Here is a 23892-nt window from a genome sequence, read left to right as displayed (position 1 = left end):
TATTTCTTCTATATGACTTAAAAGCATATTCCAAATTTATGTCTTATACATTGATGTATATGTGTATCTGCAAAATATATTGTTTGATAAGAGCAACAAAACTGTTGACTAACATATACACAGTATCATCATTAGATCTGAGGTGAAATAAAATTGATCAGATCAAAGTAGTCAAATCTAGACTGTGATAACAAGAACAAACAACTTTTGATTCTTATCAGTTGATTGGTACTTTAAACTACAACGAGCATTGGTGCATTGAAGTGTGCTGTTCAAATGTGTTACCTGAAGATATTCAACAGAGTCTATGGTCTAAGGCAAGGAACCTAATAGATCTAGACATTATCTATGACTTATAAATATGAATTATGCATAAAAAAATCCTTATTTGGCTTTACAGAATTTAGGAAGTAGGATATTTAAGACTGGTGTGCTAGTCAGATTTAGAAAGTGAAATCTTCCACCATCAAGTCTATGTAGGCCAAACCAACCCAGCCTTTTTACTATGGCACAGTGTCCATTCTTTTGACTCTTTACAAGGTCCAGAAACAAATAGCATTATCAGTCTCTCTTCTGCAGTGTTATTTTTTTGCAAGCTGCAGAACAATATAATATTCTAATATAGTTATACAGAATATTAGATAAATCAGCCTCTCACTAGTTTCATAACCACTACTTGGTGTAAAAATAACTAAAATCCACATATCTAAATAATGAGCTGGAGAACCCAAATGCTATTCTCATGAGGATAAACTTCCTAATGAACCAATGTAGACAAACCTATCCTGTATGGCTTTGGGAGGTGGTAGGAAATGGCAGAAACCCACTTGAACACATGGATAGCATGCAAAATCCAGAGACAGGCAGCAGGGCTGTAATCAAACATTGGTTCTGGAGGGGCAGAGCAGCAGTGCTACACACCATGTCATCATGCTGTAAGACAAATCTACACCTTCACGTATCTCAAAAGGCCTCACTGTAAGACATTAAGCATGTACATCTCAATGTACTACCAACCCAAAGTATGACAGGTTGTCTGCCTAAAAAAATGATCAAAAAAATGATCAAATCTGTTGTAATGGCAAAGAAGCCCCTCTTGTGCTTTCTGTGAACCAAGACATTACGGGACATGTAACTAACATAAATCCATCCATTTTCAATAACGTAAGTTTGGCTGGTATTGGACAAAGTTAGATCCGAGACAGGATTGTAGAAAATACCATAAAACATTTATATTTGATAACACAATTAAACTAAAAGTAATATATATATATTCCCATTTGGACCATGCATAGCTTAATTTGAATATACAACATTTATTTAAAAACAGAAAAAGGTGCATCATTTAATTTTATTGCACTGTACCAAAAAAGACTACTTCATCTAAAAAAAATATTCTCAAGTACCTCTGATCTGCATTAAGAAAAGATAAGCACGGCTGAGGCAGGAAATTCACTTCAAGAACAATGTTCTTACCTTATAAACAAGAGACTACAAGCTTCATGACTTTCTATGCTTTATTTCAAAAAGAATTACATGCATAAATATTTCTTATTCCCTGTAATCTCCAACAAAGAATATTAAACAACATATAGAATAACATTTTTATCATCTTTTTGATCTTTTATGCAAGTACACAAATTATCTTTCAAAAATCAGATCTGCAGACAATCAGTGCTGCAATGGTTTCAAAGGAAGGTGCTTTTAAAAATGTTCTTTCAAATCACTGAGCCTTTAGTAGAATGTTTTTTAGGTTAGATTAGGTTAGAAGAAAATTGAGACTAGCATATCAAAAATACTGCATCTGCCTTTTTATTACTAAGGTAAAGACTACAATTGTTTGCATTAACAATCTTTTTACCTTCTTTGGGAAGGTAGGCAAAATGTAACAGAAACTAATGCACATAACATTATTTCCATTTCAAAGCCCAACATTAATACATGTAATATCTTCTTATTCACAGTACATTCACTCTTATAAAGCTTTTCCAAGAGAATGTTGAAAAATATGGCTATTGCTAGACATTTGTGGGCCATGTTAACTGAAGTCATTTTCACACGGGGTTTTAGTGAATCATTTTGTAGTTTGTTTGGATGGTCAATGGGCATTTTGGCTAATGAAGATAAGAGTTCAGGGATGCAACACTGCACTTCAAGATCTCTGAACACTGGTCAATGTTCTTTTTAATCCTGTAGAAATGCTCCACGTACTCTGACCGACCAAGAAGCTCCACAAAGTCTTCATCGTGTGTGATGATTAACAACTGGAAATTACGCTGACGGGAACGACTCTTAATTATCCTGAAAGAGATACACAGATACAGTTTTATGACAGTTAGATGACATTTTGCAATTCCTGTTTTTGGTAGGAATTGTGAATTACCTCAAAAACAATACCTAAACCAGAAATACCTCTATAAAAAAAAAACCTGGAGCTGGCTTGGATGCTGCTTCACAAACCTGATATAGCTCTTGAGCATGAAATGTTAGTTAGTGAGTTATACTGACTTGCTTTAGAATCACCAGTATTAAGACCTATGATTGTGTAAGCCATTCAGTTTTGATGACCCGAGAACTCTACAGAGCCTCAGGCAGGGGAGTTGAAACCCACTGGAAGAGCAGAACATCTTTCACATAAGATCACTGCAAACTTTCGGACACCTGGCAAGTAACAAGCCATCACTGATTAGGATGAGATGATCCCATCATATACCTAAAGGAATTCTGCTATTAGTGGAGCTAGAGGACTGCAATCACTGCTGGGTGGACAATGTCTGGCCATAGGACTCAATCTGTGCCCAGAGAGCATCACGTTTTCTGAATGTATTACTGACGTAAATCAGATTTTCAATTTAAAAGCACACTTTTTAAAAATATAAAATTTGAAGAAAAACTAGCTCAGTGATCCTTAACCTGCAGCTTTATCTATCCACTTCACAGGACAACTGTACAAATACAAGCTGCTCAGCTCTCCAGCTGATCCTTATCACTGCCCATAGATTTGCTTTGTCTTTCCGTTTAGGATTTGCACATCACTGACAAAAGTTCTATAACTATCTGCAATTTTATTATAAAACACTGTTCAAAACAATTTTATATAATTTCAGTGTTTACATTTTAATTAGGAGAGAGGGTCACCTAATTCTCTACCTACCTTCCTCCCTGACACTGGGAAGTAAATGCAAATACAAATGAAAGAAGTATAAATAATGGTGAAATTTACATTCCTAAATATCAACAGTAGCTAAAATACTGTGGATTACAGTTTTCATTTATGCATACTCAATCCTAACAAAACATTTGTTATTTTATTGGGCAATGATTTGTGTTGAAGTATTTACACCTTTAAAAAAAATAGGTTACTATCCAGTAATAACTATAATGACAGGTTTCTTTTTCATCTTTTACAAAACTTTTTTGATCTTTCTAAACCTTTGTGATTTTAAAGTAAAGTTAAAAATAGTGATCTCATACTGAAATCTCCTTAATGTGTGAAATGGGATATTTTTAACCCTAGAAGAATCTAGAATGCACAAATGTAGCAGAAGAACTACAATACCAATCTTTCCAGTGCAGAAAGCAAGACTGCGGGAATAAATTATCACTGCAACCACTACTTCAGCAGCCTTTGATCTGTTCATACGCTGTAAGCAAAAAAAATCCTGTCTTCCCACCTGTGAGTTTGACATATAGCATTTGTCCAGAGCAGAAGTAAAACCCAGACCTTATTTTCAGCCCTTTTTACTTAGCTACCCAGATCTAAATGTTTATACTGACATCTTTGATGCCAATGGCTATTCTATGTTGGAATATGTTGTAATATTCTAGGTGGAACCTTACTAGGATATTTCTATTTTATGCACCTTTCTCCAGCCATTCACACCTATCTATAGATCATATATAGTTAGACAAGCTGGTCGGGAGTCCTGGTTGCAATGGAGTATGGAAGAATACTTTCTCTTACTCTAAGAGGAAGCTTACACCAGCTTATCCAATTTAATTGTCCACAAAGAAGATTTATACAAAGTATACACGTAGATATGTTGCTAATGTATTTTTTCAGTGTACTGGTGCAACTGTGCCACTGAATCCCAGACAGTGCATTCTCAGTAATGATTTCATGATTTCAACATCATCATTGAGTCATCTCATTGAAGCCTACATTCGGTCTTCAGGCACAATGACTAGCAGATCTAAGGGCATATAAAAAATGTATCTTGCAAGGCTAAATGGAGACTGAAATAAACACTTGGGTGTTTTCATTTGCAGAAATTATTCTTGTGAAAATATGTACTGCTAGGTTATATTTTGCTAGGGCACGAATTCTGACAGCTTGGCTGAACGCTTCTTCTTAAAAACATGTTCAATTAGAAACTGTTTCCTATTTCATAGTATTTGAGCTCACATAATTTTTTCTTGTTTTTGTTGCAAATTATTTTAAGAAAAAACAAAGAACATAGAAAATAAGCACTGTACTGTATATAGTTTGACTTTATGTGACTAACTGAGCAGCTTTAAACTTTCTGAGAATACTTCATCTTTATTTATTTTTAGCAGGTGAGGCAAATGAAAGCTAATTTAAATTTATTTCAGAATGTAATTATTTTAACTGCTTACACTTATATAGCGTTTTTCTGGACACTCCGCTCAAAGCGCTTTACAGGTAATGGGGACTCCCCTCCACCACCACCAATGTGCACCATTCACCTGGATGCTCCCCACACTTCAACTAACAGTTGGGAGGAGAACAGAGTGATGAGGCCAATTCGTAGATGGGGATTATGAGGAGGCCACGATTGGTAAGGGCCAATGGGAAATTTGTCCAGGATGACAGGGTTACACCCCTATTGTTTTTGAGAAATGCCTGGGGATTTTTTAAATATCAGGACCTCGGTTTTAAGTCTCATCCAAAGGAAGGTGCCTTTTTTAGAGTACAGTGTCCACGTCACTATACTGGGACATTAAGACATACATAGACCAGAGGGTGAGCACCCCCTCCATTAGCCCCACTAACACCTCTTCCAGCAGCAACTTTAGTTTTTCCCCAAGAGGTCTCCCATCCAGGTACTGACCAGACTCACACCAGAGTTTCAGTGGGTTGCCGGTAATGAATTGCAGGGTGATATGGCTGCCATTTAGATTAGATTAATTCTTTAAAGGCTATTTGATTAATTTACACTAAGCACAACAGAGTTCACAAACGGGAAGAACACTGTTACAAGTGAGTGTGAATTTTTGTGGGAACATGAACATAATGGGTTTCTAGACTCCTCTCACCTAACTTTACTGTTTGATCAATGATGTGGCAATTTACGAATGGGTACATGCATAAAGGCCACATCTTAATATTATTTCCACCTCTGTATGAACATCCTTAGATAATCAATTCAGAGTTGTTTGGAAAGCTATGAGCAAGTTACTATTTTGAATCAGTTTTGAGCAGTGTTCCATTTGCTGTCTTTACTGGCAGCAATACACATTTAGTAGTTATTTTAAGGACCTGCGCTATAAAAAGGGATGCAGAACACAGAACTAAAGTAATTGATGCAATTAAGGGTTCAATAAGTGTAATTAACTGACAGTTCAAATCTAAATGACAACCAGCAGAGACAGAGGACCAGGACAATAACTAGAAAACCTTGCACTAGACCAGTGGTTCTGAACCTGGGGTGCACACACCCCTGATGTCCTTTCTGGGGGTACGAGACAAGACAGATTTTCTTGGTAAATCATCAAAAACACAAATTAGGCACAGACATGTAAGTACAACTACTATGTTTTATTATACCTTAGGTAAATTTAAAAAGTGTGTATTTTTTCATGTATTCTTAATTTTACTGTGAAACTAAAATAAATAAGCCTAATATAAACTGTACTCTGCAATCAGTTTACAGAAGCTAAGCAAAATTGACCTGGTCAGTAATTCATGACTTCACCATCTGATCTGTTGTGTAGAGGGCAAGCTGGAGCAGAATGGTGATAGAAGCTGTGGGTCCTGCTCTATGTATGTAAAGCCCTTTAGGATTCTTTGAGATTAAACAAGCTATTGAAAAGAAAGGTATTTCATTTAATATAGTTTTGAAAGGGGAAAACCAAAGCAATGAGACTGGATATTTGTAAAAAACACCTAAAACATCATGTGTACTTACTCTACTAAGGCATGGGCTAAAGATTCAATATTTTCACGGTCCAGATTAGTAGTTGGCTCATCCAGAGCAAGAATCCCACAATTTAAGCAGAAGGTCTCAGCAAGAGCAAGTCTGATGATCAGAGAAGCAAGTACCTGAAGATGGAGTGAATGTTATTAACAAAATACACAAAAAGGATTCAGTATCTGATAACACTGAGGTACACAATATCATTAAAGATTTTCAAATGGCCAGAATTCACTTGTGTAACTCAAATAATAGACCTATAACCAAATTAAATGAAAAAAAGTAAACATGGTTGATTTTGAAAACTATTTTCCTTTGTTTTTTTAAGTACAGGATACAGCAGAAGCCCTTTCAAGTCAATGTGTAATCACTTTTAAATTAGGCAACTCAGATAGGATAGGGAAGTTGATTTATCATAATCAAAAATTAAGAACCACAGTAATTGTTTTTGGCTTGCTGGTCAGTTCACATGGAATGTACCAAAAGCGATATATCCTGAAGGTTTTACAAATGGAAAAGGTTAGTTGTGGCCACATCTTCTTGCACCAACACACAAAATTAGTAAAAAAAAAACTCACGAAGAGATCACAGATTCAATAATGTCACCCACCAGAAAAAGGTGTATTCTCCTGACATTATAAAGTAATAAATGTGCAGGTCTCAAATGTGAAGGCAGTGCGTGTTCAATGTCTGTTTGTCCGGAAGGAATGACAATTCTAAAAACCTTAGCTCACACAGTCAGTTGTATCTTCAGTTCATTCAGTTATTAATGAATATGCAATATAACCAAAATGTGAAAGTAAAATGCTGAATGAGACACACAACTGACATATTGTTGACCCACAATGTCAGGAACTTGTACTTATTTGGTAATTCCAAGAACTGAAAGTCTTGATTTCCCTCAAAATACTCCTCTTTCATGATTATGATGTTCTGATTGCTATCTCATATTTTCTGATGCTAATCTACGTACTGAGAGGAAATAGGTTTTGTAGTACAGTACTTTGCTATATACCAAATATCAAAATTTTAATGTTAATAGATTTTTGCAATACATTTCTAAACCAACAGTTTTTGCGACAATACAAATAATTAGCAGATGCTACTTAAAATCGAATAGGTTATTTTGCATCTATTGCAAAATGATGCTACATTTCAAAGATTTGTTTCAATGTTGCTGACAACAACTAAACTGATGTTGAGATTCCAAAAGCGATTCTTCAGCACAACCCTTTCGCAGAATATTTACCGGTTTCCTAAAAGGTTAATTAGTCAATTTTGACAAAAAATATACCTGCAGACTGTGCAGTCTTTCTTTGCTTGCCAGAATATTCATTACTAACTTCCAGTCCAAGCTAGTAACAGTTGGTTTATGCAACTGCATCTTGTTGCCGTGTCAAAACTCTTTGACTAAATATGGTTTTAGAAATATGATCCACATTGTGGTACATTTACAGATTATATGAATGAAGGTATTACATCACTAGACCCTACCTTCTGCCCAGCACTGCATCTCCCTCTCATGTCCAGTGCAGTGTCACCCTTAACCATCACAACTCGGTAGTTGTAAGTTCTCCTCTTAAGGTTAGCTGATACGTTTTCGTCGACATCAGAGCGAATCTCCACATATTCAATGTCTGTAGAACAGAAAAGGAACAATGGATGTTTACCAGGACTCATTTCACGCATGAAAAGAAACAAACCTTTGGTGACATGGTATAATAAACACAAATCATGTACTGCTAATACAGAGTTCATGAAATCTGTCGGTCCAGGACAATGTTACACTACAATAACTAAACACGGACACTGATACCTCAGATCAAAACATACAGCATTAAAAAAGTGAACAGTGGTCAAATGTTTCTGACACAGTCATGTAATTGAGCCATTTTTAAAAGTCATGTAAGTTTATAAATTACCTTGTCCACGGTAAGTACTTCTCCATAAGTCACGGATGATCTTATTGATCTCTTCCATTTTCATACCGTGAAACTTCATTATTGCTCTGTGGAATCAGAAATAACCGATTAGAATACAAACGACAAAATCACCTCTACCAGGATGTTTTTTTAATTGAACATTTTTTCCAACACTAGGTGGTGCTAGTTTTAAAATAATAGCAAAAAATGACATGCCTTTGAAGAGAGGTTTTACAGTACACATGCATGCAATGCAACTACATCTTATCTTTTCAATTTTAAACATTCTTCTGAGCAAAATTTAGGGAAAAAGTAGGTTTAATTTGATTATACCCTTTATACAGAGTTCATGAAATATTCAGGACTATAAGTCATGTTACACTACATGTATCACTACAATGCTTAAACACGAACATTGACACCTCATTCACAAGGTACAGATGCTGTATCCTGTCTAAAATTTAAACTGATCTTGTTAGATCTTAGAATCATAGCAAGTCATAGTATGGGATAGGAGCCTGTTAAGGAAAATGAGGTTTCTGCTGTAATTGACAGTAGTGGACTAGTAGGTGGCACCTTTCCTTATGGAACACAATTTTCAAACCAATGCCCCCTCTTTGTTGTCAAGGGACACTGCTGCTGCAAGGGACAATTTAATGTCAGACATTTAATTGAGGTTTTAAGTAGTTGGACATTAAAAATCCTATGGTACTGTTAGTGGGGCTGTGACTCCAGTGCCCAAGCTAAACTCTGCTTCTAGTCTAAATTTCCCCCTCTGTTCAGTTGGTGAATTATTTGATCTGGTGTGTAGTGGGACTGCTGGCACACGCTTGCTATGTGTCCCAGGTAGGTGCTGCACTTCTGTATTATATAAAGTGAGTCCTTTTTTATGTGAAAAGCTTAAGCATCCTCTGGTGTGAAATACATACAATTCAATCACAAGCAATTATTTTTCTTGTGTGAGGGAAACAAAATCCCAAAAGTTCATTACATAGCATTAAGGGTGCCAGGAACAAAACAGGAGTATTAAGGGTGTCAGCTATGTTTTTAAAGGACGTCTTCATCACCAAACTTGCAACTTGGATGAAGTGGTTCCTTTAATTTCTAAATCCTTCTTACTTTTATGTTCAGAAATATAGAAATTTAACATGGATTAAAAATGTGCATATTTAAACTTTGAGCAAATAAAAGTGAACCAACATTGATCTTAGTGAGCATGGAAACTCCCTACATGATGTTCACGAACTACTGAAGAAGAAAGGAAACTCAAGTGTCCTTATCAATGCCTTTGTTCACTTTGGCTATTACCATTACAAATTTCTGCAAACACATAACAAATGTGAGATGAATCAGCAGAATGCTTTCATGAAGACAAAATACCTGAAAAAAAACCAACATGCAGAGATTATATCTTGCAGAGACCACATCCACTCTCAAGTTTGGAGGTCAAATTAATTTACTGTCCATGTCTTACTAAAAGTTTGGATCCACAGAAAAAAATATGTACATCGTACATGCTGAGTTTTGAGACCAGTCTTTTTATTTCTTTATTCATTATCACATAATGTACTTAATTACAGTGTAGACTAGATATTGAAATTCCCCATCATTATTCATGTTATGCCTGTTGAAACTGCCCACAGGGAAGTGAGGTGATTGATGGAAAAAAGAACAGTCATTCCAAAAAGACATCATGGTAAGACTGAGTTTGACTATTCTGGGTGCACTGAAGCTGACAGTGTTGGTGTTCGTAATATGATCTTTATCTTGCGTGCTCGCAGTAAGTAATGCTGTCACTTCCTATTAGATAAGAGGCCGCAAAGTACTTGCTTTTGCTCAACAACTGTTCTGACCTTATCATCATTTTTAATTCTTTATTTTTTCTTTACAAAAGAAAACAAAAAATACATATATGCCTGTACACATATTGTACACTATGCAAAGCCTGATTTGAGAACCTATATTAGGCAAATATATAGTCAATCTAGTCTAGATGCTTTGATAAAGCAAAATAGACACATATTACACTGCAAGTTTAGGCTGTGATTATGGAAACACTGATCATAAGATTACACAATTAAAAAAAAAATGCAAATGCATCAACCAGCATGTGAAATATATAAAATCTCATTCTGTTACTAATAAGAAAAGAAACAAACACACCACCACATCTAGGATGGAAGACAAAAAATGAATGGGTAATAACTGGAAAAAGTAACTTCTATGATAACTAACAAATCAATATATTAATTATATTTGTACTGCAATGTCTACTTTTCTGTCAAAGTCCTAAAAAAGCTAGGAAGTATATAATGTTAATAAGTTTATAAATAATGTGAAGTCCACAGAAATAAAAATCACCAGGAAAAACTGCATCACCACAATACTATCTATTAAATCACTCGAGTAACATCAGTGACCTTTCATCTGAGTAATTCAAATCATGAGTAACTGTAATGCAAGTGATGTAACTCTGGATATCCCCTTAGAGAAAACAGTATGATTAAAGTGGACAGTACATATCACTAGGATACTGGAAAATGACCTTTTGTTAATTTTTTCTGCTAAGCACATAAAATACAGACCCTTACGTGTCTAGTTATACTTACTGATCAAGTGTCTTGTAATAGATGTCCAGGTCCTTGTTGGCCAGTTCTGTTGTTCTCATTACAATCATTTTCTCTCTGAACTTTTCCTCTGCGTCACAATACCCGTCCTCCCGCAGCTCCTTCCGAAACCGCAGGATCTCTTCCTCAAACCCCTTCTGCCTGCCCAGTGCTACGCTGCGATTCTTCTTCAAGTCTTCGATTCTGCTGTCCACCTCCTTCCGTTCACTGAACAGTCAACGAAAAAACAGCCCTGCCGTGATCATGTTTATGGTAGGGGATCAGACTGTTACATTTTTTTTTAAAAAGGCATCGATCTGCATTCCAAGTCTTTCTTACTTCCTCAGCTGCATGACCTGCATGTCTCCCATTTCCTTTATCAGGGCCCTTCGTTTCTCGGCGACTTCTTGAAGCTCTTCAATTCGCTTCCTTAAAGTCAGGTTATCCTGGAGCCATCTTTCTTGGATCTGGAAAAATAAAAAGGCTAACATTCTTGTTTCTCTACAGATTCTACAGAGGCAAAAACTGAGACAAAAATGAAAATACCACCTCCATAAAGCAGATGACTCAGATTTATTTTAGGTGCATTTCAGAAGGCACATATTTGACTAAGCACTTGACACATTATGAACAGTAAATATATAAGGGCATTGCCAGTAATGAACAACATATACAATTTAATCGTATTGCTTAAAGACTTATTTTAGATATGATGGACATTTATAACTCACACTACACTCTATGCTTGCATTTGTTTTGCCAACAGGATCTGATTAATCTGAATATAGCACTTCATTCTGAAGTTGTTCTGCAGAAGCAACAGTTAGCAGTCATGTTGCTTTCTTACCTTTTGAGTATCAATGTCTTGCCTAATATTTCCCATTTCTATGCTGATCTTCTCTCTTTGTTTTTCGGCTTCATGGAGATGTGTGTTTGTTTCCTGCAGTTCAGCCTCCTTTTGCTACAACAGATGCACATTTTTCTCATTACAAGTTTGGTTAATCATTTTTTATTTTGAACGTGAGCTCAAAAACCAGAACTACACGACAGCATTACCTCTTTGTATTCATCCTTCCCCTCTTTAACATACTTCTCAATTTCTTTATCGCAGATGTTTATGTTCCTGATCTTTTCCTTGATGGCATTAATCTGAAAAAAAACATAAATCCCTCAGTGTCCGAAATAACCTTCTTAAGAAAAATCAATTTATAGGTTTATGTCAATCATATCATTATAAGAAAAGAAACAAATCATTTTTTTTACATTTCATATTTAGCTTATAATCACTTAGAAATCTTATGATGAAATTGCATTACTAATCCAGACCTTTTCCTGTCCTTCCTCATTTTTCTGCCTTCGTCTCTCTATGAGCTCCTGCTTCTCCTGCTGCAGTTTCTCCAGGGTCATTGCAAGAGGCGACAACTGTTCTTTGGCTTCCTAAAGAAAAGAAGTATCACACTAGTAACTAGAGGATAATGCCATTCAGCTGTAACAGATGCAAAACATCCTGATTGAACAGTCCTCAAGTTTTCATTATGTGCATTATGCATAATACGAATTCATCCCAAAACACTACTTACAACATGTGTGTTAAATATCCTAATAGAAGTGTATTAATCATATTAAAAAACACTATAAAGACTGCGCTAGTAGATTAAGTTTGAATGTCCAGCTGAGCTGAAGGTAGTATAAATAACTCCTATCAAAGTACTGGATTTACCACTACCAATATCTCACAGATAAAAGTCATTAACTCAAACTCAATTATCAATAAATACATAATCCAGCCATCCATTTTCTAACTGCATTATTTTATACAGTGTCACAGGGGAGCCAGAACTGACCCAGACAGGCAATGGGTGCAAGGCGGGATACACCCTGGATGGGACACCAGTCCATTGCAGGGGGACACACAGAACGAGACACTTGCACCAGTGGAAAAGGTGCAAAACCCTAACATGATATATAAAGAGCCACTTTATATTAAAAAACTAATACTTCAGTTGATGGAAATGAAGGCCGCTTCATGGTACCATGTCTTGCTCTAGATATGACAACTGAAAAGTAACTTTAATACCAGTGGAAGCATGCATGCAGACATGAAGTGTCAATGAAAAGGGCTATCTAAAATCTCAAGGGTCAGCCCTCCAGTTTATGTAGTCTAGGAAGCAATCAGTAGATTAAACTGCAACTAAACAATGCAGGCAAAGATGCTTAAAGCCAGCAGCACCATACTGCTGTCAGCTGGGAAAGGACAAAGAGGTGTTACGAAACCTGTATGAAAAACCTGAACAATACACAACTACAGATATTAGTACTTTATAAGACATTGAAACACTACTAACCTAACCCCTTTTTTCCATTTTTAGAAGCAAAAGAAAACATTTTTTTCCATTTGTTAATGTCAGTAATTTTAGATGGCAGTGCTCTTTGCTCCGAGTTTATTCAGTCAATATAAAAAAAATTAGGTGTAAAAACACGATACTTTAAAAAGCTTCCAAAGAACAACAGATGCCATTTAGTATTTGTGATGATAATCTCAATGACTAAACTCCAGACAATTACCTTCTACATACATTATTATGTAGGCTACTTTTTCATCTGTCCTAGACTGTATTATACTCACACTACTTACCCTCTCTCTGACAGACATTCTTTTGTCTTATTTATTCATTTTACAATGAAAAAATAAGACTATTTATTATTAGACATAAACTTTGTGGCATATCAAGCAGACTTTGTTATTTTAGGGATAGGCAGATCCCTTGACATTTCTGAAGCAAAGAACTCAATAGGCTCCTTTAATGTGCATAGTTTTAACATTTAATGTACAGTAATGTACATTTAATTTATAATACAAGAAAGTAAATGACTTAATGTACCCGAATCTCTCTATGTAAGGACTGGATCTCCGCAGAAAAATCTACACATTGCTCCTCCAACTGCTGCTGGCGCTGCATATTACTGGAAATTTGCAGTTTTTCAGCTCGCGTTTCATTAATGCTGCTTTTCAAGAGCTGGATTTGCTCCAGTTGGTCCTGGATTAGCTTTCGTTTCAATTCAATTCTGCTGGAGGCTTAAAAAAAGAGAATATTATGGAAGAATTACATAAACAATGTTAATTTTTTACATTGTACCCATTCATTAATAATCACTTATAAAGATGTCCTCTCTTATAGCATGATACTTTGTGACCTCTAGATACAACCAATCTAAGCCATTTAAAAAATATGCTTAATAAAGAAAACAAATGAAAACAACAGAATCCTTACACATAACAAGATGGACCATAATAAGAACCTACAGAACTTTCTTCAAAGTTTGTTCAAACACTTAATAAATCAATTTTAAAAAGGAGATTCGTAGAGACACAAATCACAGTCTGAAATTAACAAAAATAAACCAAACATATAACATATCTTATCACAAATATAGAAATATTAAGATTTTAAACTTTCCGATACAGATTAAAGCAACCCTCTAAGGAAGATGGATGATAATATGAGTGAGGAGCACAGTGAGCTCACTTGTGTCCAGTTTGTGCTGCGTCTCCTGTTTCTCCTGATTGACTTGTTGCACTGTGCGGGACAAATCAATGCCTTGCAGTTTCGTTGCCTGCTGGGCAATTTTCCGTTCCACATCTTTCAAATCCATCTAGAAAAGTAGAACAGGTTATAAAAAGGAACAAGTTAATAGGTTTATTCCATGCTGAAAAAAGAAAGAAAGAAAACACAACGTTTCGGCCGTGGAGCCTTCTTCACCTGCAGCCTACGCATGCTGACGCAGCTACCCACCTGAACTACTACAGGTTATAAAAAGACCTCTATAAACATGCGTAGCATGGCACTTGGCAGCAGTGTGGAAGTGGTCAGGGTTCCAGACAGCGAACCAGGGGGTGATGAGTACAAATGTGGATACTATGGGACAGTGCTTGCGAACCCTTGAGCAAGGTACTCCATTCAGATTGCTCCAGTGAATGCCCTACTGTACGGACAAATCAAAGGCATCGTGGTCAACAAAATTTTGTTCTCATTTTGTTAAATAAAGGAATATTTATTTTCTTTTAAAGCTGCTAGCGTAATCCCTTAACACTTTTGACAAAGAACATGCACTATAATTAATAATTCCTAGAAGTGCTACGGGAAACAGTAAGAGAATTATAATTATAAAGGGCAACTGTTTTTTAATAGTCCTGTGAATCATCAACTGGCACTGTATTTTTACTAAGTAACAAGATGTTTGATACCATGAAGGGCAGAGCAAACTTAAACAGGTGATTTTCGATAGAAAAAAAGTCACTGCTTTTCATCAGAGGTCAGACCATATTTGCACATCATCTCAATGGAATTTTGCATTACACAGCACAACATTTGCAAGAAATGAATCACGTAGCTTAACGAGCATCAGCATGCCAATATGCACGTCCATGGCATGCACAATAGTGTTCTTTTGACAAGCTGAAGGTTACCAGATATCTGTCCATCAGAGAGATGTCCTGGAGACAAGCCTTCGCCGTCTCTTCTTCAGACATCAGCCTGGCCAAGAGGGTCTCCTGCTCCTCAATGTCATTTTTCAGACGATCTATATCACGGTTTACATTCTGGAGCTTGTTCCGCAACTCGGGCAGGTCCTTCTCGCCCAGCTCAGACACAGTCTGCCTTTGAAAAATAATGAAAATTTTCAGAAAGCCTCCATATAATACCTATTACAGGTGTTCTTCTATCAAACGGGGTAACCTGTAATAAATGGCAATTAAACCCTTTAACAGCTGTTGTTTCACTCAGGGTGGAACATTTAGTCTAGAATGCCTTTTGTTTATCATCACTGGTAAAGCAGAACTGCTTGTTTTAAAGTTGGGGAATCAGGAATATTTCTGGACTATTCTGGAACCTCTAGTTTCTTCAAAAACAGTTAAAAAGAAGGGTGTTCCTGAGTGGCTTGCTCAAAGAACAGATGGAGCAGAGTTGGTTAAACTCAGAGGTGAAGAACCTGGCTGAAGCCCAGTGCAGGCTGGGATTAGTCAAGCAAACAACAACTGTGGGATACTGGTGCACCTGTAGGCTTGCAGTGACATCATTGAAATGTCTGCTACTCCACCAATTAGTACTAACTCCCCTGTCAGGTGCTTTGGAACAAATAATGAATGCCCTTGCAGGTGGAGAAGCACATCTCATTTCTTTCCGAACTACTAAAGAAGACACTGTCAGAAAACAGGGTGTGTATGTGATAAAAAAAGGTTAATTCTGAAAAAAAATCATTCTGAGAAGCTGGCCATCAACCCGTCTCAGATTTTGTTTTAAGTAACACCTGCAAATGACATTTCTCTAGCAGTTGAGCTGACATATATTACATCTAAGCATTGAACAAAATGTCAGAAACAAATAGTTTACGGCTATTACGGTTCAATTAATACAGCCCCTCTCCCAGTCACCTATGACTCTATGTAAATTCAGCTTTATGTAAAACCTTGCAGAGGTTTCATAATTACATTTTCAAGTCACTGACATGTTATGTGTATAAAGAACAAGTGTTCTGTGAGTTGATTCTGTGAATAAATAATCAAGAGTACAAGTAACAGAGACACCACGAGGATGCCATTTTACACTCTGAATAATTCACATTGCACTCATAAACTAATTTTATTTTGTGAACAGTGGTAAAAGGTTAAGAAACTCCAATGTTTAATTTATTATTTACTGGAATTTTTTTTAAGTGTATGCTATATTTGGGGCTGTATGGTGCTATCGCTGTGTAGTTTGCATCTTTTCCTTGTGTTCACGTGGGTTTCCTCCAGATGCTCTGTGTTCCTCCCACAATGTGAAATGTGGCTCAGGTGTGAGCGTGTGCATCTGTGTTGGCCCAGGGTGCATCTTGCCTTGCGCTTGTCTCATTTGCTGAGATAGTCTCTGGATCCCCAGCAACCCTGGAAGAAGCTTTTAGGAAATGGGCGGATATTACATTTGGTGTTAATTTATTCTAATTATTTTATTTTAAAATGTTATTCATTAAGCAAAACATTTTAACTATAAATATAATGAATGATCATTCTTTATACGTCTTCAAGCAAAGGCTAAGAAAGGGTCAGTTCTGACTTAGGTAAAAATTGTGTTACACAAAGGCCTGATGAACAGAATCTTTGCATTAGTCAGGGTGTATGTCAGATAAGAATGTGTGTATATTATCCTGTGGATCTTATGATATTACAATCACGTTTGGAAATTTGGGATGAGTCAGGTCTCATTTTATGGGAATTGCAAGATACAGGCTATAATTATGTACAAATATAACTTTTATAATAATTAAGTTTTAAATAAATTAGCTGTTAATCAGGTAACAAAAATCATACGAAAAAAAGTAAAGAACACACTTGAAGTAATAACAGTAATAATGAGAAACGTCATGATCATTCCTAATACTACAGTGACCTCTTGTGGAAATAAGCTTGCAGCTATGTGTGTGCACTGTACTATGCAATTGTAAGGACAGGATAAAGCAGCGATCTTCATTCCTGTTGCTGGATGGTTTTGGTCCACCAGGTTGTATAGGGAACATATAACTGCCAAAGAGTAAAGATTTGGAAACAACAGGAAATCTAGATAAATAGTAGATTTGGCTACAATTGCGTAGGATCAGAACGACATAATGGCTTTATTTAAATAATGCATTCAAATAAACTCATTACAAGGCATGTTGATGGTGGAATGAAATCAGAAGACATGGCAGACTTCCAGGATCAAGTGTGATATAGCTGATCTGATAATAGCATTTAGATAAACAATGAAACAAAAATGACACAAACACCTAGGTGTTGCAATTATTTCACTAGGTTAACATTGATAAAATTATTAGTAATAGAGTGACCAGCCTGTACTATAGAATAATTTCATGTCAGTAACAAAACCTGACAGTAACCTGAAGCATATCCCTAATCCTTGAGTTAAACGCAGATGGTAGTTCATTCACAATTGTTTTTTAATCCAATTAGAAAGTGTAATTCTGCGATCCCTAAAATGAAGTGTGAATGTAAAGCCATGTTTAGAATCTGTAGAAAATAATTTAATAATCCAAAAAACATGGTGCATATTAATAAAAAATTAAACATCCATCCATTTTCTAACCACTTCTTCCAATTCTGGGTCCTGGGGGAGCCAGAGCCTATCCCAGCAGGTCTGACACAGACACAGGCACGTATACAGACACACACTCACACCACGGTTTTTCACAGAAAGCAATGAACCTACCAGTGTAGTTCTGGACTGTGGGAGAAAACCTCCATAGGAAGAAAATACAGAAACCAGGGCCTCAGCCCTGTGAGGCAGCAATGCCATCCATCGGCCCAACTTGCCGCCCAAAAAGAAACATATGAATCCAAAAATAACACAGAAAATGAAAGGGGTTTTTGATGCCCAAGGAACATTATCACCTGTGAATCTGGAGCTTCGTGTGGCTCAATACCTGATAGGTCGCAGCCCCATCATCTCATCCTTCTTCTTCTCCTTCCTCTTCAGGTCTTGCTCGGTGTTCTTCAGCTTGTCGGGAACGAGGCGCAGCTTGGACTGCATGTCGTTGATGACATCCTGCAGCTCGGCCTCGGAAGGGAACATCCTCTGGCAGACCGGGCAGCAGGGCTCCCTCTCCTCTGTGAGCTGGCTGATGAACTGCGTGTACACTGCTGTGGCCCCAGCGAGCATAGCTGGCAAAAGAGCAGAGACTCAGAAAGCTCAAGCCCAAGACACTTTACAGCCACCAAAACAACGATCTAGGTAGAAAAACTCATCTGAAATAGTATTTTGAAATAAACTGTACTTTTATTTCTGGTTCAAACATAGCATGACACAAAGGATCTCATGACAGATGTTAGAAACCCAGAGGAAGAATATACCCTCTGTAAAATTTCCAATTCCCAAAAAAAACAGTCCACATCTTCTGAAAAGTATAATGTAGTGAATTGCATTGGTTTTTTTAAAATAAAAAACTTACTTCTTATGTTATATATATATATCTGTATAAAGAATAAATTGACAGCACCATCAAAGAGTCATACATGGGTGTTAAGGTTGTAACAGACTTACTAATCATACTGTAAAAGCCATCCTTTCAATTTGAATTTTCCAGCCAATTCAAAATCATCTATTTCAAGACTGAGAGGATTACAAAGAGATGTGTTTTCATTCAAAGCTTTTGTCAATAGAGATCTCGTATGTAAAGACAAGATTGAACGGGTGAGTCTGACTGAGCTGAATTGATGGTCATTGGTTGGATGAATAGGGGTGAATAAAGTTACTGGAACCATCTGTAAACAGTTTTTGGAACCAGGCTGCAAAACATCCATATGTTTATCAATCTGTAATTAAGCAATGCTACATTTATTCTATGACACATTCCATAAGTGATACTGATGAAAAACATCTCCACACCTCTTTGCTTGGAGGTTTTTTCTATGTCATCTTGCAGCTTAGAGAGATCAGATTCAAAGTCTTGATTTCCACACACTTCAAACAGTTTCTCCTGGTAGGTCTCCAGCTGCTGCTCCTTGCGTCTTATTTCAGCAGCACTGTGGTTTTTATTCTGTTCTCCAGAAGCCAGGTCCTTACTTGTATGAAAAAAATGGAAAAGTCAACCATCACTGAATACTTCACTTAGCACTAATAATGTACTACTCTAAAGCATGTCAATCATAATCCCAAAACTTCACATAGTATTTTATTTCACATCTCTCTAAGCACAACAGTGCACCAGCAAGAATTAGTACTTTTTTCTTTGATTAATTGGTACCTCTTAGAATACAAGTACTAATGTTCCAAAAATGTTCCTTAGTCTACATATATTAAAGTATCCATTACAACTACATGTGACTAATTCATTTTTTATTAATTAATCTTATTAATTATCCACAAACCATTTGGTAATAAGAAAATATTACTCATATGAATCATGGGATGTTTCAATATTTCAAATACTTTCTTTAACATTTTTGTTGGTGTTGAAGAAAGATGTGAAGACGGGGGTTTGAATTTAATCCTTTCTGTAGGGGGTTTAGACTTCTAAGTCACAAGCTGGGGTTTATGGCAGGAAAGGGGGTTAACTGATAAGGATTGCAGATGCAAGCTATAAACCCCCCCGGGTGTAATCTTAAACTGACCATTTGTCCAGAAGATCGTAAACTGGCCAAATACCATGAACCCCCCTCTTTACCATCAGACCGAGTGACGTCAGAAACAGAGAAGAAGACACTATATAACCCAAAAGTTTGTAACAGTACGGGGAACAATACTTCGGTTTTGTTATTTCTTGCGGGAAACAAGACTTCAGCTTTATTGTTCCTTGCATGCAATAAACTAATCTGTTTTACTTCATCTCGGGATCAAGAACCTTATTCGTTCTATTACAACAAATTTGGCGTAGTCGGCAGGATGCTCCAGAAGGCGCGGAACTTCCCATCGGCAGGAGAGACGGTCAGCGCGCACATTACTAAGAGGTAAGGACGATTGGGAAGTCTCTGCTCCCTGCGAGAATCGGCCGAGATGACGGAGTAAACGTGAGTTCCCGAATTCCTCTGGCCCGGGGAAGACACCGGTGTATGTAATGGGTTGTTTGCTGTAAGCCCAGAATTTGGTCTGGCAGGCGGTCCGCGGTATCGTGTACAGGCGTTTGAAGCTGGTGTATGCCTTAATTGCCCGTGGAGGTTTTTAACGGGTTTTGGACCTTTACCATGAAGTTCAGGACTGGTGTGGGCCTTAATTGCGCCCGGAGTTCTGAAGGTCAGAACTGGTTTGGGCCTTAATTGCGCCCGGGGTTCTAGAGCAAGTGGTGCATTAAATGCACGTAGTTCAGGACTGGTGTGGGCCTTAATTGCGCCCGGAGTTCTGAGGCTCAGGATCGGTGTGGGCCTTAATTGCGCCCGGGGTTCTGGAGCTGAGTGGTGCATTAAATGCACGTATAATCCAGGATTGGTGTGGGCCTTAATTGCGCCCGGGGTCCTGAGATTAGCTACGCCTTGATCATGCACGGATTGGCGTGGCGTGGTTTTTTGTTTTAAAGGAAACAGAAGTAGGAGATATATATATGTATGTTCTTGGTGTTTTCCTTGTTTGTGAAATACATATACACACGCACGACACTAACATAAACACACCTCATAATAAAAGAGCAAAGCATTAAGTAGCAGGATTTAAAGGACGTTGAGACCCGAGAATCGCCCTGATTGAGCTCAGTGTGTAAGTCCACCCCGGGGCAAAAGCAGCGATGCTGGCGTTCTGGGGATGGTGAATTACTGATCAGGAAAGGGTGTTTTCCAGGTGTTGTTCCTTACCTGTGAACAGTGTTGTGTAAGTCCTCTCTAAAGTCTCTGAGAGGCATTTAGATCTGGAGGTAACAGACGCCCTTGGCTGAATGAGTGCAGGAATGCACAGGTTTTTCAAGTGAAAGCATCCCCTTACTGTATGAGCTGTTACCTCACACACGACAAAAGTAAATCTTAAAGAGACCGAACATGTGTGCTAACTGATGGTTTGAGAAAGTGGTGGAAGGGTCCGTTTATATATCGGAAAAGTGTAAGTTGACGGGAAAAAAAAGGAGAAAAATATGCGAAAAGTTGAGTTTGTCAGAGGGAGTCTGGGGCGAAGACGTCTGTAAAGAAAGCATATGAGTATTGATTGGCAAAAGCACAGGCATGTAGCTCCCACCCTGGTGCACGGCCGGCACCAGTGGTGGCAGATACACGAGGAAAAAAAAAAAGAAATTGGGATGTGACTTAAAAGTGTGTTTACGGGGAAAACAAAAACCCGGAAGAAAAGATACTTTACTCGCTACGAGAGAGTATAAACAAAAGCGAAAAGAGGCAGTGCAGGAGAATCAGAAACTAAAAGAAGAATTAGTTCCTGGTCGCACTGCACTAGTTAATGTGTTATATCCTGCTCTCCCATAGGGGAACAGACAGGCAGGAAATGAAAATAATTGGGATCAATTCCCACAGTGACCATATGGAGACGGGGGGTCTGAGTGGGATGACACCTGGTACGAGTGTGATAGAGACGGAACAGGAACTCCCTTCTTAAACAGAGGGCGGCCGCAGACCTGTACTCTCACCCTAAGCGGGAGAGGGCCTGATGTAGCGGGGGCTGGCGCTGTTGATGACAGCGTCACTCTAAGTGTCTAGCACCCCATCGAGGGGGGTCCGCACTCGCACTTACCTTCCCTGATTCCCCCATACGATCAAATACAAAACCGGGAGATATTGACCGGTGGGCTAAAGTACCGCACCCGAAAATAGAAATGCAGCGAACCTGGAGTGCGCTTCAGGAATTAAAAGGATTCATGTAGAAGTTAAACAAGAATACAGCACATTGTAGTATGAAGAGAAAAATATATTCTCGATGTGTATGTGTGTTTTATGAATTTGTGTGCCGGCATGTTTGTGTGTAACTGTGAGTTTTGGTATACTAAATGACGGTGTGAGTGTGTTTAGCCAGCGGGACTGGCTAGAGACGTAACTAAAGAGACTTGACGAAAATCAACTTAAGGAGATTGGAAAATATAAGAGCATCTGAAACGTATAAGTAAAGTACAGGTGGACGTAAAAGTAGTTAGATAAACAGTTTTTGTATTTTTATACAATAAGTTGCAATAGTGGAAACAATTTGGTTTTATTCGAATGTCTCGAAACCAGACATGCTGAAACGCTGTAGGTTTAGAATCGAGACTGGGGAGAATAACGTCTTGTTAGAAGATCTGTTTACCTAACGATTAGATCCTGTAAATCCCTTGTAGCCTCCCTAAGTCTGTCCCAGTCCAGTGGTTAAAAATGTACTGTTAATGGAGTGTTGGTTTCTCTGTTAGGGGATACTGGAGCACTACTGTCATGCTTGTTTCACTCCTCTGTTCAACAGTGTGCTATAGATTAATGTATATGGGAAGACGGCAGGAGGCCACAGGAGTATTGGGACAGCAAGTTTTACTTGCCGAGTACCAGATTTTAATGGGTGGGAATATTATGCAATATCTATTGGGTTGGAATATTATGCATTACAAAGAATGACTATCCAGAACAGGGTATCACGTGGCTTCAACTGACTGTGATCACTCAGTATGTTGATGGTATTCTGAGTGCTTCCCCTGACGAGGAAACCCACAAGTCTGAGTTGCTTCAGCTTTAAAGTGTCTAATAGAAGCAGTTATGATAAGGCCCTTTTGTGTCCAGCATTGTGAAATTTTAACAGGTCCTGGGTGCAATGTTTTTACAGGGTGAGCACAACTCTGCAACAGATCTGCTGAAGGGGGGAGTGCAGTACAAGGACAAGATTGCCTTGGTTCCCGCAGCAAAAGCCGCCTGTAATAATTTGAAACAAGCTCTCTTACAGGTGCTGAGACTGGGGTTTACTCAGATGGATCAACCATTCCTTTGTATTATTGCAAGTTGCTGACAGAGGCCACCCAAGGAGCCTGTGAGCAGGTCCTGGAGGCGTGGGGACCACCACCCGAAGGAGGGCACAACCTCATCCCAGGAGAGTGGGTGTGGATCAGGAAATTTCCTTCACAGGTTCTCCAGCCCAGGTGGGACGGACCCTACCAGATCCTGTTGACAACCGAGTCTGCGGTTCGAGTGGAAGGAAAAGATCGCTGGATCCACGCGTCACACTGCCGACGAGCCTCATCCCCAGTTACAGACTCAGAATGAAATCATTTCTGTTAATAACGTTAATGGTTACTGTAGGACTATGTTCCACAGGGATTAATGGAATTAATGGAATGGTCTGCACTTGGTTGGATGGAATTGTTGCAACCTTACCATCGCTGCAAATATATCCACCTCTACCTTCCAAATTCCAGGATGGGATTGGCACACCCCACAATTCGGTATAAGCTTCTTATTTTCAGAGGCATGGGGAGCGCCAAACGGAACATATTTCATTTGTGGAAAACGAGCCTACCCATGGTTGCCAGCCCAGTGGTCTGGCTCATGTTATTTAGGATATGTGGTTCCTCATATCCGTGTTCAAACCCACAGCCCCTTCGGACCTAACCACAGACCACAAAGAAAATTGGCTGATTGGGAATATTATTTAGGTATAATATTTCCACAAGCCAGCATGAACTTTCTGAGTCGAGAGTTAATTCAAATGGCCTCGACTTTCGAAGAATTAGCAAATTCTACCTCATCTAGTCTGAAGGCTGTTAATGATGAGATGGTAGCCCTCAGAACAGTGGCCA

General features: G+C 38.0%; 1 protein-coding gene across 2 annotated transcripts in view; it reads right to left on the bottom strand.

Annotated features, from left to right (window-relative positions):
* Positions 1-1503: 1503 nt before the first annotated feature.
* Positions 1504-23892, bottom strand: part of rad50 (RAD50 homolog, double strand break repair protein) — a 47852-nt gene continuing 25463 nt past the window's right edge. The window contains exons 14-27 of one of the 2 annotated variants that reach the window (XM_006631794.3): positions 19101-19276; positions 18139-18376; positions 15152-15341; positions 14211-14337; positions 13566-13759; positions 12010-12120; positions 11740-11832; positions 11531-11644; positions 11023-11150; positions 10687-10911; positions 8078-8163; positions 7650-7792; positions 6150-6283; positions 1504-2301 (exon numbers count right to left, since the gene is read on the bottom strand). In XM_006631794.3, the coding sequence (XP_006631857.1) occupies positions 2115-2301; positions 6150-6283; positions 7650-7792; positions 8078-8163; positions 10687-10911; positions 11023-11150; positions 11531-11644; positions 11740-11832; positions 12010-12120; positions 13566-13759; positions 14211-14337; positions 15152-15341; positions 18139-18376; positions 19101-19276 (2146 nt within the window). In that variant the 3' untranslated portion in view covers positions 1504-2114. The remainder of the gene's footprint in view (positions 2302-6149; positions 6284-7649; positions 7793-8077; positions 8164-10686; positions 10912-11022; positions 11151-11530; positions 11645-11739; positions 11833-12009; positions 12121-13565; positions 13760-14210; positions 14338-15151; positions 15342-18138; positions 18377-19100; positions 19277-23892) is intronic. The other variant, XM_069195949.1, reaches the window with a different exon arrangement.

Source organism: Lepisosteus oculatus, chromosome 11 (assembly GCF_040954835.1).
Source record: "Lepisosteus oculatus isolate fLepOcu1 chromosome 11, fLepOcu1.hap2, whole genome shotgun sequence".
Taxonomy (NCBI): domain Eukaryota; kingdom Metazoa; phylum Chordata; class Actinopteri; order Semionotiformes; family Lepisosteidae; genus Lepisosteus; species Lepisosteus oculatus.
This window is presented reverse-complemented; position numbering and strand designations above follow the sequence as displayed.